We start from the raw sequence: 14840 nt of genomic DNA on the forward strand, positions 1-14840 counted from the left end.
TATTTAGTCCGTTCCTTCCGGGAGATTTCAAACACTTTGTAAAATTTATTCCTTGATACTCCTCTGAATTCGCTGATTATGTCTCTATTTTTCTCTTGTTTTTAGTAGGTCTAATTGGTCATTATGATGTTGAGAGTCTGATATTATATCATGGGCCTTTATTATGGGGAGGTATTGGGGAAGAGGGGGTAAATTGAGTGAGAGGGTGAGAGAGAGAGAGAAAAAAAGAGAGAGAGAGAGAGAGAGAGAGAGAGAGAGAGAGAGAGTGAGAGAGAGAGAGAGAGAGAGAGAGAGAGAGAGAGAGAGAGAGAGAGAGAGAGAGAGAGAGAGAGAGATGGGGGGGGGGGGGGGGTGGGTGCAGATTATGGATGCGTGCGGTGACGTCATGTCATAATAACCGAATCAGGAGCAGGGCCGAAACCCCGATAAATTTCTGGTAAGATTCTCGTCTAGTTTATGAATCAAATATGCGTTTTTTAAGGCAATATTCAATTTACTATATTAGTGCCCCACTATGTAGCATTGTTAGTCAGTTTATCACAAAGTAATGATCTTAAAACCAGCTTGAATTTATGTCGCTATAAATTTGTGTAGTCCCACATGTTTATCGGCGTGTGGGGCTCTTTTTGTTTTGTTTATAATTGACAAGTAAATGTAATTTCTCACTGCCGAGGCCGAAATGAAGTTGCGCTTCGCCTCTGGACTTTGATACTGATTAATCCATACTCTTTCAAGTTCAACTGTTCCAAAACCTTTTGAAAAAGAAAGTAAAATGCAAAGCTTAATCTAGATCTAGTCTATTAGAAAAATGCAGAAACTAAACTCAAGTCTGTTCAATTCAACAGATTCAATTTTTGTTCTTACTGAAACTAATATTATAAAAGGGTGCTGTGATTAAAAATAGGTTGAAACGGTGTGTAAAAGTATGGCTAGACTAGAGTGCCCATGACCGTGCATACTTACGTGTAGTCGTGTTTTGCACGATTCTGACAAAACAAAACAATCAACCATCACAAAATATCTGTCTAGTTCTACAGTGATCATTAATGCATGTTTATTTCCCCCTTGGCAATGAACACTTTTTACTACTCAATTCTAAAACCGTTTGGGACCTCTTTTTTGCAGGCTCACACAATGCAGCATGGCACGCTCGCTCAGAGGACTGTTCTTGCACTGGAAGAAGAAGAAGAAGAAGAAGAAAAAACAAATATATATATTTATTTAAAATGCTATCTTTCACTTTAAAGAAAAATCATTGAAAATTTCAAGTAAAATGTTAGATGTGCAGACATGTCTTCCCCCCCCCCCCCCATTGACTTTGAACAAAAATGTTGTGTCTGTCACCCTTGTTATCACAGGAAATAATTTTCCTCAAATTTTTTGATTAGCAATTTCAGCCGATGGATAAATATTTCAAATGAAATTCTGTACATTTCTATGGAAGAAAACTGCTACACAAAAGATATTTTGTATAGCAGTCATGCAAAAATGCATAGCAAATTGCGATGCGATACCAGGAAAATTATTCCCTGTATCACATTATAGCTGTAGATCAAGCCCCCTAATTTGTCTTTAATATTATTTTCAGAGCATTTATTCTAAATGTGTACTGATACAGAGCAATAGATTATGCACCTTTGTCTTTTCTTTTAATTTCAGAGCACTTTGTGTACCATCATTATAGAACAACGACAAGAAATCTGCCACTCAAAGATTCAAACTCTTGGAAAGACTTCTCCTGTTGAGCAAAGCTCATGCACTGAAGAAGGGATGGGTACTTGCAAACTCTGGTGAGGCAACTGAGCGAACGGAAGCTGTGGATATGCCTGAGTATCTTCATTGGTGTGCTGTTGGACATGGCATGTCTGGAAGATGTTGAATTCACTTGCTCTGAGCTTCTACTCGGACAGTATCCTTTATTATCACCCTTACTTCCAAAGGAGTGAAAACACTGATATTTCATTTCATTTCATTTCATTTCTTTATTGTGTCCATATAGGATAATTGTTTATATTTACATGAACAATCTTGCTTCAACATATCGTCGCTGTTTTCACGAAGTGACGGTAGTGAAAAAAAATTGCATTCACTTTGCGTGACGATTTTCCTCACTACCGTCACTTCGTGAAAACAAGGACGATATGAACATAGAAACAACATATAATTGACAATCATAGGGTCCTGTTTTTGTATACATTTAATACAATATACATGATCATGATGTATATACTTTTTAATACTTCTTCTTCTTGTTCTTCTTGTTGTTGTTGTTGTTGTTGTTGTTGTTGTTGTTCTTCTTCTTCTTCTTCTCCTTCTCCTTCTCCTTCTTCTTCTTCTCTCTCTCTGCCTTCTTACATACCTTCCCTTTTCTTTTATTCTTATATGCTCTAAGATATCATGTGATAAGTAATATACATTTCTTTTATAGGTGCATGGTTACCTGGGGAGCGTTTCACAAAGACTAAGATCGACTTTAGGTTGGACTTAACTATGGCAGGCCGTTCATGCCACTCTTTGCTCTCACCATTTACTGGTATTGGTATCTCAAGGGACTTACAAATCATGGTCACAAATCTACAGAATTAACAATTTTTGATAATTCATTATCAAAGGAAAAAATATTATCTAAAGATCATAATGGTGAGATCAAACAGCATCTTACCATGGTATTTGGGCTACCGCTAATTGTTGGTGGAATGGGATTTATAATTAGAGGGCCCTTTTGGAGAAGGGTATAACTATATGCTTTGTCTACCCTGGGAAATAGACAATATTATCATCATCATCATGTTACTTAATTATTCAAATTGGTTGGCTAGGTAATTTTAGGTACGTAATTTGCTTGTAATCCTAAGATTGCACTATTTGTATTACTGGGGTTCTGAGAATGTTTTTTCAGTCGTTTATATCAATGATAGGACTTACTAGAAAAGAAGGGACCACCTGTGGAGTTAGTCAAATAGAAAAAAGAGACAAAAAGAGAGGGAGGGAGAGGAGAAAAAGAAACTTCAAAAGACGATTTTACCTGCAATAGTGTTAGGTGTAACAGCAGCAGCGGTATTTTAATTCAGATCTGTAGGGTGTTTCACAAAGACTAAGATCGACTTTAAGATAGACATAACTATGGGGGGCCGTTCATGCCACTGTTTGCACTCACCATGTACTGGCATCGGTCTCTGAAGGGACGTACAAATCATGGTCACAAATCTACATAATTTACATTTTTTGATAATTCATTATTGAAGGAAAAGTATATTATCTAAAGATCATCATGATGAGAGCATACAGTGGCATGAGCGGCCTGCCATAGTTTAGTCCAACTAAAAGTTGATCTTAGTCTTTATGAAACACTCCCCTGTAATCATCTAAATTTCTTCAGATATTATTTAGTACCCAAAAATATACCTTAAAGCTAAAGACCAGTTATGGTCATGCGATTGCATTGTGAAAGAAACGTTGTGGAAACGATCAGAAAAGGTTGATCATCTAGCATATATAAGTATTGGTGTGTACTGCAAGGTTCTGTAATCATCTAAATGATAAGAAATTTGGCCCAGTCTTGGTAAAGTTACAAGCACTGTACACAGAAAGATGTATATGGGACTATACGCACACGTGCACGACACGTGCGTTTATCTCTCATAGACCAATAGATAAACTAATTTACCAAATATATCAATTAGTAGGCGGTTTCCCTGCAATTTTTTTATCATCATGTATTAGTCAAAACATATTCTTTCACATGATTGATAATAAGAGCTTCCATTTCATTTTTTGAAATTGGGGCATTTCCAATACTGGTCTTTACCTTTAAATGACCCTTGACCTCCACACACTATCAGATATCAGTGCAGTGACCCTGACATTGATCCCACTACTCAGGCAGCCATCGGCTGTACGGATGGCAGTGTTAACGGTGAGAAAAAATTCATGGTTTCAACCAACTTCTAAAATGCTCGCCAGCTTTCACTGTTTCCTATCATAATCCAAGCTAGAGATGACTCTGTATGAACACAATGACTGATACTTATTTAGTATCTGGGGCCAGTTTCTCGAAACCCGCATAAGTCTAAGTTCGTAGACATCCCATATATACGCGTGTTAATCTTATAACCCACATTTCAATGTGATGTCCAAGAAGTTAGACTAATGACGATTTCGAGAAACGGGTCCCTGGTTACTTTTTTTTAAAGACATAAAGGTGTGATATGTTTATTGAGTTTAGAAGATATGGGCACCTAATTCAACCTAAAATACTTAAAATTGCCTGCAGATTTAATATCTGTAACGTAAACTTTACATTTTAAATTCAATGAATTTGATTTCAAAAGGAAATGTTTTCCTTTCATGCATAGTGTGCCCTAGTGTTTCTGAAAAGAAAATTGGTGTCTTGCCCTTGCAGTGTGTAAGTTTGAATGCGTAATATAGTTAAAGCTACAGTCCCATATACGTCCCGGACCGTCCCGGACCATCCCGGACCCCATCCGGGGTGATCCGGGATTCGGTCCGTGTTGACAACCGTGTTGGCACCGGGGTGGTCCTGGATGGTCCTGGATGGTCCTGGATGGTCCTGGATGGTCCTGGGCGGTCCGGGAGTCGACCCGGATGTTTTTGACGGTCAAAAACTGCCGGGGTGGTCCGGGACGGTCCGGGACAATAGTTTGATCCGGGGTGATCCGTGTAGCCACCGTGCTGGGTCCGGGGTCATCCGTAGTGGCGCCGGGGCGGTCCGTGTTGATCCGTGGCAGTCCGGGAGTGAGTTATTGACCGCCCAGGACCATCCAGGACCACCCCGGTGCCAACACGGTGTCAACACGGACCGAATCCCGGATCACCCCGGATGGGGTCCGGGATGGTCCGGGACGGTCCGGGACGTATATGGGACTGTAGCTTAAAAGCATCACACTTTTTTTAACAAAACATCCCGGACCATCCCGGATCACCCCAGACCATGGTCCGGGATGGTCCGGAGTGGTCCGTGCTCGTCCGTGCTGGTCCGGCTTTATATGGGACTGGGGCTTTAGGCTTTTCATGAACATTATGAATGTATTATGAAAATTCATGCAGAATTTGTCTTTCTTGTTGATTTTCTACATATAGTTGACTGTTACCCGGCTCCTGATATAACGTGTGATGGCATCACTTACAACGGCACCACTCCAGGATACCAAAAACAAGTTCCTTGTAGAAACACGTAAGTTATGTGTGTGTGTGTGTGTGTGTGTGTGTGTGTAATTGGGTTTTAACATGTGTGTATCAATCAGATATGATTAATTACATCTGGGGACCGACCTTTAACATCACCACCTGAAAGACGTGACTCTGTTTCGAACCGGGTTGCCTGAGCCTGTTTGTAGGCAAAGACGGAGAGCTGATCAAGTGAGCGTGCCACTAGACCAACTCACATCTCCCTGGATAGACAATTGGAACACGTACCATGACAAGTTATGCCTTAATTCTCAATCTTATATCTTATAGGTTGTACATGGTTCTTGATCAAATGTTGTTTGAATCATATGACATGGTCACCATAAATTATTACAAGGACAAATCTATTGAATATATTTAGGTTTAAACCTGTCTTGAGAAGTGCATACAAATTGCATTTGAACTTTCATTTGGTTACCAAGCATGTATGTTATCATACAGGCAACCAGAGGGCCTTGACCTGTAAGTTCTGGGACCTGTTTCACAAAGCCTTTTTTCAATCACAAATGACAAAAATCAGTAAAAAATCTGCTGATAACCAATCAGAAGCAAGAATTTCAGTAAGTTATAACAAAATCTGTCATTTGTCACTAATGACAAGTTTTGTGAAATGCCGCCCCCCCCCCCCCCCCCCCCCCCCCCCCCCTGTAAGTCTTAACTTGTTAGCCTTGATTCTTTGGTATCTTTTTGATAACAAAATCATCAAATCTTGATAGTGATCACAGAAGGAATTTACTTTCTGTGCTCAGTAACACCATAATTTCATATTTCCATAATATGTTATGCATAAAACAGGATGATCATAGCTATGGTTAAATTTAATAGTAATGATAGTATATATGAGATTTGTAAGGCGCCAGATCCACTTGAAATTAAATGCTCAAGGAACACAAGTTCGAATGGATTTAATGAGAATTTCAAACCATTTATTTCATAACAAATTTTAGAGCTTCATCGTTTCAGGTTGCTGCATTTCCTGACTAAATTACAAACTTTAATTAGTCATTCCAAGGTTGTTAAAGGGGAAGTCCATCCTGATATTTAGTTGATTTTAATATAGAAGCAGAAAAATGAGGGGATCCGGTTGGTGAAAGTTTGAGAGAATTCCGATTACAAATTTAGAAATGATGAATTGTTTAAGTTTTGTGATCAGTCAACCACAAATTGGCAACTCTGTGACATATTTTGCGACCCCCCCCCCCCCCTCCTATTTGCTCTGTACAAAAAAATTCAGAAATTATTATTTTCCCTCAAGAAAATTTTTAAGCATACATGCACCCTAAATATAATTATTGCAAATATGTTTCTATACAACCCCTGTATAGGAAAAAACAACTATTCCATCATCAATACCAAAGAAAACAAAAGTTTATCACATTTTATGTACAGAGCAAATTGGAGAGGACCTCGCATGGTGCTTTACAGAGTTGCCAATTCATGTCTGATTGATCGCAACTTCTAAAATTCATAACTTTCCTATTTTTAATCAGAATTTGCTCAAATTTTCACTGGCGGGTTCCTTTCATTTTTCTGCTTCTATTAAAACCAACTAAATATCAGGGTGGACTTCCTCTTGTATTTTTGGTGATAAGTGATACTTCAAAGTCTGCAAAACTACTAAGCTTTAATTCTTTAACCTTTCCTTGAAATGTTCACGTTCGTTTATCCAGGAAGGGCTACTCCTACCGGACAACTCTCCTTCTCTCCATCTTCTTGGGTATGTTTGGCGTAGATAGAATGTATCTGGGCTATCCAGCTCTAGGGCTACTCAAGTTCTGCACCATGGGGCTACTGTTCGTCGGCCATTTTGTGGATGTCATACTGATTGCAACACAGGTACTCTATTAAAGCTTTCAGTATTTTGCTCTCATTATTGGTTTAGAGAAAACAGTAAACCACTTCCATAACACTGACAGAAAACTACACCCATTGATTGTTGATGTTTTACTCAAAGTTTAGCTTAAAAGCAGATTTGCTTTTCCTCCTAAAACAGAGACAGATACACTGTAAAGGTTGTTCCCACATAAGTTATTTAAAGCCAATACAACTGAACCCCCCCCCCCCTTAAAAAAAAAAAAAAAGTGTCAAACTCTTATGTATTAAGTTAGTGAAATTTTTTTTCCTAACTCAAAGGTTTTGTTTAAAAAAAAATGAAGCTCAGTAAGCATATCTGCAACGTATAAATCCGCATATTAATAAGTCTTCTTGTCATTATTTAATTTATCATTCTTGTTTGTTTGTTTGTTTGTTTATTTGCTTTTCAGGTAGTTGGACCTGCCGATCGCTCAGAATACGAGATGGATTTCTACGCCCCAAAGCTAATCAAGATGGGGGTTGACAATGAGACGTATTACGTCCCGCAAGACGTTCTGACGTGACATATTGCCGGCGCAGTCATGGATGTATATAGAGACTCTATTTTGTATGTTTATAATATCTAGAATGAATATAGTCACCACTAATGTTTCCGAAATATTGCTATTGATAATAGATGCATTGATATGATGCTGCTGCTGCTATACAAAGCTAGTCTACTGCATATACGTGGGTAAGTCTATAAAAGTCCTAGGTATTTTGCCTCATGACTTACCATGTTTGAAAAGAACTAAATAATTAACATTGAAATTGTCCAGAAACTTTTGGTCTAATCTGGGCCCTGTTTCGTAAAACTTGTTATCAATAACAAGTTACAATAGCTGTTACAAGCTACTGAAATCATGGCATCTGATTGGCTGAGAGCAAATTTGTCATAGAAATGTAGCATTTGTTATTGAAAACAAGTGAAACAGGACCCTGTGCTCTAGTAGGGCTATCAGCTTGATAGAAATTGCAATGTTTGTAACGTATGGAACAAAATACCACGGACTTGACTAAATACAAAGTATCATTCTATCATCATCCCAGAATTGGCTGAACTTCATGGTACGGTGCTCAAGCATCCGAGGAATATCTTTTCCTTCTGGTTGACCTTTTACTACTCCTGGGTGGAGGGTGGCAAATGTTGATTAATGTCTTGCCAACCACATTAGTGCTGTGCCGGGAAGGGTTTTCTGAAGCATGTACCATGTGATCCATAGTGCACTGACTTACACATTGGACGACAACTCTTACATTAATCAGATACAGTGTAATATAGTGAAATTAGCAGACTTTAAAAATGCATCATGTTTGATAGGAAAAATTTCAAGGAACTTGTCTAGGATTGTTTGTGATTATTCAATTCATTATTATTTATTATTTCATATGTCACAATTATTCAAAAACAGGAATCTTAGTTCTTAGATCCCATGAAAAGTAAACAAATATTTTGGATATATATCTAAGAAGTCAATAAGGAGTCCACTTTGCAGCTCAAATTTGAAAAGAGTTAGGTATACAAGTTCTAGACTTTTGAGAAAATTGCAACTCTTGCTGATATTACTTCACTGAAGAATAAAAAATGATTTAACAGCTTTTTGGAATTTTGAGTATTTTGCTCTTGTGGATTAAGACCATATTTCTGAGACCGGTCATGATCCATCAGTACTATTGAACGAAATTTTCTCATTTTTAGAAACAACCTTTAGAGCAATGTCTTATTTTATGTGACTGGTATTAAGAAAGAAAGCATAAGACTTGGTTCTGAACCGGAACGTCTAGTTTAAAACGTCCAGTTTCAAGATCTTAAAAAAAAAAAATGTAGCCACTGAGGCATCATGTTTCCTCTTCATGCACCCTCATATTTGATATAAAGTTTAGTTTGGGCATGTTATGGATAGTACAGCATATGTGAAGTTTGTATGATTATGAGCGAGGCTGTCTGGAACAGTCTTAAAAGTTTCATTAAAATGTAAATTGTTATGTGAAAAGGTGATTTTATTCTTCCATTTTCATTTTGTATGCCTTTTGTGCTTTGTTTTGACGTAGTGTTTGTAAAATATTAAAAGTTCATTGAAAGAGGAGGAATTTAATGTAAATGAATACCAGTAGGCAAAAAAATTGGTTATAACCCAGTAACACTAACAACACTGATACAAGATTGACAACGGACTGAACACACAATTGTACCGCGGTAAATACCCAAGAAATCGGTTGAAGTCAATGTGGAGTCGGTTTGTCGGTGTGACTGAGGTGTTAAAGGGAAACGGAGGAGAGAGAGGAGAGATGAGTGTGTGGAAGAGGAAAAGAGAGAGAGAGAGAGAGAGACGGACATAATGCATTAGGGGGAGAGGGAGAGTGGGTGAAAGAGAAAGAGAGGGAGAGTGGGTAAAAGAGAGGAAGAGAGAGAAATGCAGACAGAGTGAGGGAGATGGAGACAGACAGCATTATAGAGAGAGAGAAAAAAAGAAAGAGGAAGTGGTCGTAGCTTATACTACACCATATATACAAACAAAATGATTTATCTAATTTCTTTTAACATAAGAGCATATAGTACTTACATGTATACCATTCCCTTTAAGGGGTGTATTTATTGCAGAAGATATGAGGACATGTGTTGGTGTACATCTTAAGTCACTGTTGCCTCTGTCTGTAACAAGAATGAGTGTTTCAGATACTACTCGATATTTATTTAAAAGCCAGTTTATAGAGACAGTCTGCACATGAGCAGATAAAGGCCATTAGTTTGCCAGAATGTGAAACTCACCAAAACGATACATGTACTAGAAGCTTCCTCGTTAATACATCAGCATTGCATTCTATGAGTAACGGTGGAAGTATTCTTTTCAAATAAAAGGGGAAACAAAAGCAATAATTATGAAGCACCTGCATCACGCTGGGAGTAATTATTTTGAATGAGGCCTCTCTAAGGTTTTAAGATCTGTGGATATCTGGGGTAATTTTTACCACGCGATAAGTCTGAACTGGTCCGATGACCATTCACTACTTGTAGTTCATATTATGCATGTATTAGGAGGGTCCGGTTTAACCTCTTGCCTTCTCTCTCTCTCTCTGTCTCTGTCTTTCACTCTCTTTGTCTGTCCATCTCTCTTTCTGTCTCTTTCTCTGTCTTTCTCTCTCTCTCTGTCTCTCTCTGTCTCTGTCTTTCACTCTCTTTGTCTGTCCATCTCTCTTTCTGTCTCTTTCTCTGTCTTTCTCTGTCTCTCTCTCTCTCTCTCTGTCTCTCTCTGTCTCTCTCTCTTTCTGTCTCTCTCTCTCTCTCTCTCTCTCTCTTTCTGTCTCTCTCTAGCACCGGTACCTGAAAATTGTAAGAATATTACCAACTGGAATCTGAGAGCGTTTACGCCTTCTGGTCAAAATAAAAGCTGAATCCTCGCAGACAATCTCACTATTGGTCTGACATCACTGCGATTCGGAGCCAATTTAGCTTTTCCTCCACCAAGACAGTTTTGAAATCCCTTGAATTTGAGATTTTATCAATCATATGACCAATCAGATCATCGGTCATTAAGATAATGTAGTGTGGGTGGACTTAAGACTGAAAAATTGTCAATCAATTAGGCATTGTGGCGTGCGCCTGTAATCCAGCTAACAGTGGAAGTTACAAACTGATTCAGCCGAGGACGCAGGTTCGAAACTGAGTCACGTCTTTCGGATGGTGACGTTAAAGGTCGGTCCCCAGACGTAAATAATCATATCTGATTGATACACGTCTGTAAAAACCCAATTACACACACACACAAGTGAGTTATCAGTGAATTACTGTATACATATTCATATTATGTAATCAATTACCATAGCAAATTAGAAATCAATGATTCCTGTACAATTTTTAAGTCAGCTTTCATATACAATCTTTAATTTTCATATTTTTTTCTTTAATACAAATTCACTTCCCTGAATCATTTCAGCGATTCATACTCACTCACACAGGGTATCATGCAAACAAACATTTTCTTCATGAAGTCACATATTATCACACCAACTCAATTCAGTACAAATACTTTTGACCTTTGACATATCTACACATTTCTTAGACCTTTGACCTTTGACCTACCTACAAGAGCACTCTATGACCATTACGGGCAGTCCATATCTAAATTTACAATTTCATTTTGAATCAACAATTTCTTTTCATCAGGAGTCACAAAATATCAGTCCAATTCCTTGTTCAGTTGATATGATTTTGACCTTTGACACACCTTCAGAAAGTTCAGATCACTTTGACCTTTGACCTACCTATAATAGTGCTCTATGACCGATAAAGGTGGTTTACATCCAAATCAACAATTTCGTTTTCCATTTAACAATTAAAGAGCATTTCATCTACATGCACCTCACGTTCTAGAGCTTGACCTAGCAGACCACAACATATACTTTTCACTTTTATTTTTTTTCTAAAAAAATTAAAAGTACTATTACTATGAAATTAAATAAGTGAATATTCAAAACAAGTCATCTTATCTAAAATGTTTTTTTTCACCTTCCTTTACACAACTATATACTTTTGAAATACAGTAGTGTCTTTTAAGTGTTACACTGTACTCAACTTGTCCATTACTCCTCTATATGTTCATACGACTTAAAATACCATGGTTCTTCTTACAAAATATATACCGAGAAAGATAATTAGATATAATTAAACTCTTAAAGTAGTCACTCTACTAAAATTCACGACAACTGATAATTGCGGACAAATTATATATGGATGGAAAGATTTTGCTCTTGAAAAACACAAGTTTGCTGAAAAATCATATAGATATCACGGAAAGGCGTATAACGCTTTTTCTATATCTTATAACCCAAAGCTACGTGAAGACGAGTATGACCGTTGTTGCGCACAGTTGCCTTTCATTTACACTTTAAAAAACATCGGCGGTTTACCGCACAATACCTTAACGACTCATAACGAGCCCTTTCTTTATATTTTGTGTGTAAACTGGACCCAAACTACTCTCAATAATGTTCACAGAGTAGCCTGTTAGTCTTAAATTGATGATGTTCATTCAGCGCTAAAAATAATGTTAAGAAAATGTATTTAAATTAAACCTTTTGGGTGAAATCTTGTGCAAAATGATCACTGCTCAACAGAGAAAACTAATGTTTATTTTGATACATTAACAATAATTCTATTCTTAGTGCATTAGGAATAACAATACATTCATAGATATCTTCAGTACTAGAGAGGAAATTTTGATGGAATTCTAATGTATATCATTGTCAGCACCCACACAATTGTGATTCCCTTCACTTTTTTGGACTTAAATTCTATTTTAAACGACACCTATGAATAATAAATTGATCCTATCAGATGTGAATCTTGTTGCCCGACATAATAGAATACAATATAACTTATTGAGATACGTTACAAGTGCTATAAACAATACTTGGCAAGATACCATTATCGATATCGCTCTGCATGTTATTATAAACATTTCTTTTCTAGTTTAAGCGGTTTCCTGCCTAGATAAGAATTATACATTTTCTCTTCATATCATCTGATAATTTGATTCTTTTTCTTCTTCCAGGCCATATGGGTCATGACAAACTATTTAAATTTTGTAGAGTAACTATAGATGCGTGTAGCTGCAATTATGTCATCACAACTGTTGGATATACTTCAGCCTTAGCTATGTCAGATCAACCTTGGACAAAAATTTGTGAGGTATTGAAATGAAGGATGACCTAATGGCCTTGAGGAAAGAGGAAAGTGGAAGGTCAAAGGTCAGGATTTTTTTTTTTCCCTTTCTCTTGCAGAGGCGTTTTTCTTCTCGGCATGTAGAGTAAAAATTCAGCTTTGGTCAAGGCTATCGACAGCTCTGTGCATTTTTTAGGAGCTACATATTATGCAAGGCAACAGTAGTTGATTATGTTCCAGTCAAGACCATTTATCCCTAATCCAACCCCTTCCATCCACAAATCTAACTGATTTGATATAAATGTAGTACCTCACCTGGTCTATAAAAACAAAATTTAAAAAAAATTCTTTGGGAACAAATTGTGCTTTTTTCTCTAAAAGGTATTTTACTCTGAAGCCCAGATTCTTTAATAACCTGACTAATTGAACAAGCAGAGGACTGCCAGTTGATGTCACACAGTGTATATGTACCAAATTCTGTATAAGCATTTATTCATTTTCATGGGGGAGTGGGGGGGGGGGGGGGTAATTTTCAGGAACTTATTGAAACACTCATTGATCAAAAATTTAACATGCAAATTTTGTCCAGCAAGTATGAATGTCACATGTCGAAATCACTTCTGTAAGCCTGTTGCATGCCGCCGGGTCATGCCGTGCAGTTTGAGACCACACTGAACATAATGGGGCACTTTTTTCATTTATTTCTACCGAAATAATTCTTATATTACGATTATGATACTCGGTAGTGAGTTCATAATCAACACAAATATGATGATAAAATTGATAATCATTGAAAAGTATTCAATCGGCTGTGGTTGTGGCCTCATATTAATGTAACAACGCGCGAATTCGTCCTTGAACTCTCCTTGATCAGTGAAAATACCTTTACACAAAAAATATTGGCCAGGGGGGTGTTTCACAAAGATCTTAAGTAGAATTTAACACTAAGTTGGACTTAAAAATTATGGACAGCCATTGGAGTCTTAAAATTAAATATATTCATAAGCATAAATTCAAATATTTTAGACTTTTTTATAAATTCCACATCAAGAACATGAAATCTCCTGGATGATAAAAAATATGAATGATTTGAATCAACATTTTACGCCTTTCAAAATAAATTTTACAAAATATTTTCAAAGTCGCTAACGGCTTTCCATAATTTTTAAGTCGAACTTAGAGATAAGTTCAACTTAGACTCTTTGTGAAACACCCCCCAGATGATGTAGCAGTCCGGGGTTACGATCCATAGGGAATGAGGAGCTAAACTAAGAAACTCCTGCAAGCAGTTTCTAAGACAGGACACAGTATGCAAATATTGCTTGCCCCAGTAAGAGATTTCTTGAAAAGATAAATACCAAACAACTAATTGCAGGGGATCCCTATTCTAATTTTATAAAAGTTAATGATTAAACTTAAAGACCCTATCACATGAAAATGCAACTTAATATTAATGGAAAGCTGAATAAACGTAGAATACAAATATAAAGGAATAACAAATATTTTCCATTTCAGTATTGCACAAAAGCAAATTAAATACTTGTTTTCCGCACCCTTCAAGGTTACAAGTCAATAGGGGACAAATTTGCCGCAATTACCATGACGACATAACATGTGGGACCAATCGGCTCGCCCATATAGCTGAGGCGATGAGCAATACTTAATTAATGGTAAAGTCATTGAGAATATGCCTACCCCACATAATTTGATGTCATCAAGTCGATAGCTAGTCTTTAGGTCGACAACTTCCGACTTTCAAAGATTTAGATTTCGGGTTTTCAGAGAGCTGCTACTCCTCTGACAGGCACTAAAATATAATTGATATTGTTGTAATCTATGGCATAAAAGCTTTCCGTTGATATACAATTCATCGATTTCAACAGGGTCTTTAACTATGAAATCATCTCCTTGTCATTCTGTCCTTTTTTCACCTTCACTACCAGTATCAGTACAAATGCTATGGTCTGCAATACAAAAGGAAAATTGTAATGCAACTAGACCAGTTTGATGTGTAACAACTAACATTCTAGCTTTATAACGAAAATACACACAAATTCTCTACCTAAAATCAATTTGAAATACAAGAGCAAAGTACTACATTTTGTCATACAAAAAA

General features: G+C 37.1%; 1 protein-coding gene and 1 long non-coding RNA gene across 2 annotated transcripts; both read left to right on the forward strand.

The window, feature by feature from the left end:
- The first annotated feature begins 361 nt into the window (after window positions 1-361).
- LOC756393 (TM2 domain-containing protein 1) lies at window positions 362-7923 on the forward strand. The gene is made up of 6 exons (XM_030996517.1): window positions 362-436; window positions 1660-1909; window positions 3843-3916; window positions 5101-5194; window positions 6879-7044; window positions 7473-7923. The coding sequence occupies exons 2-6, from the start codon at window positions 1857-1859 to the stop codon at window positions 7584-7586; spliced, it is 501 nt and encodes a 166-aa protein (XP_030852377.1). The 5' UTR covers window positions 362-436; window positions 1660-1856; the 3' UTR covers window positions 7587-7923.
- Window positions 7924-14302: 6379 nt separating this feature from the next.
- Window positions 14303-14833, forward strand: LOC115928641. Its single transcript, XR_004066133.1, has 2 exons — window positions 14303-14394; window positions 14703-14833. It is a non-coding gene; the product is annotated as an uncharacterized LOC115928641 (long non-coding RNA).
- The last annotated feature ends 7 nt before the right edge of the window (window positions 14834-14840 follow it).

The sequence above is a fragment of the Strongylocentrotus purpuratus genome, unplaced genomic scaffold (genome assembly GCF_000002235.5).
Source record: "Strongylocentrotus purpuratus isolate Spur 01 unplaced genomic scaffold, Spur_5.0 spur5_scaffold_3, whole genome shotgun sequence".
Taxonomy (NCBI): domain Eukaryota; kingdom Metazoa; phylum Echinodermata; class Echinoidea; order Camarodonta; family Strongylocentrotidae; genus Strongylocentrotus; species Strongylocentrotus purpuratus.

Coding starts and splice junctions, on each gene's coding strand:
- LOC756393 (XM_030996517.1), top strand. CDS start 1,857: ATGGCATGTCTGGAAGATGTTGAATTCACTTGCTCTGAGCTTCTACTC. Junction 1,910..3,842: donor TCTGAGCTTCTACTCGGACA/GTATCCTTTATT, acceptor ACACACTATCAG/ATATCAGTGCAGTGACCCTG. Junction 7,045..7,472: donor TCATACTGATTGCAACACAG/GTACTCTATTAA, acceptor TTTGCTTTTCAG/GTAGTTGGACCTGCCGATCG.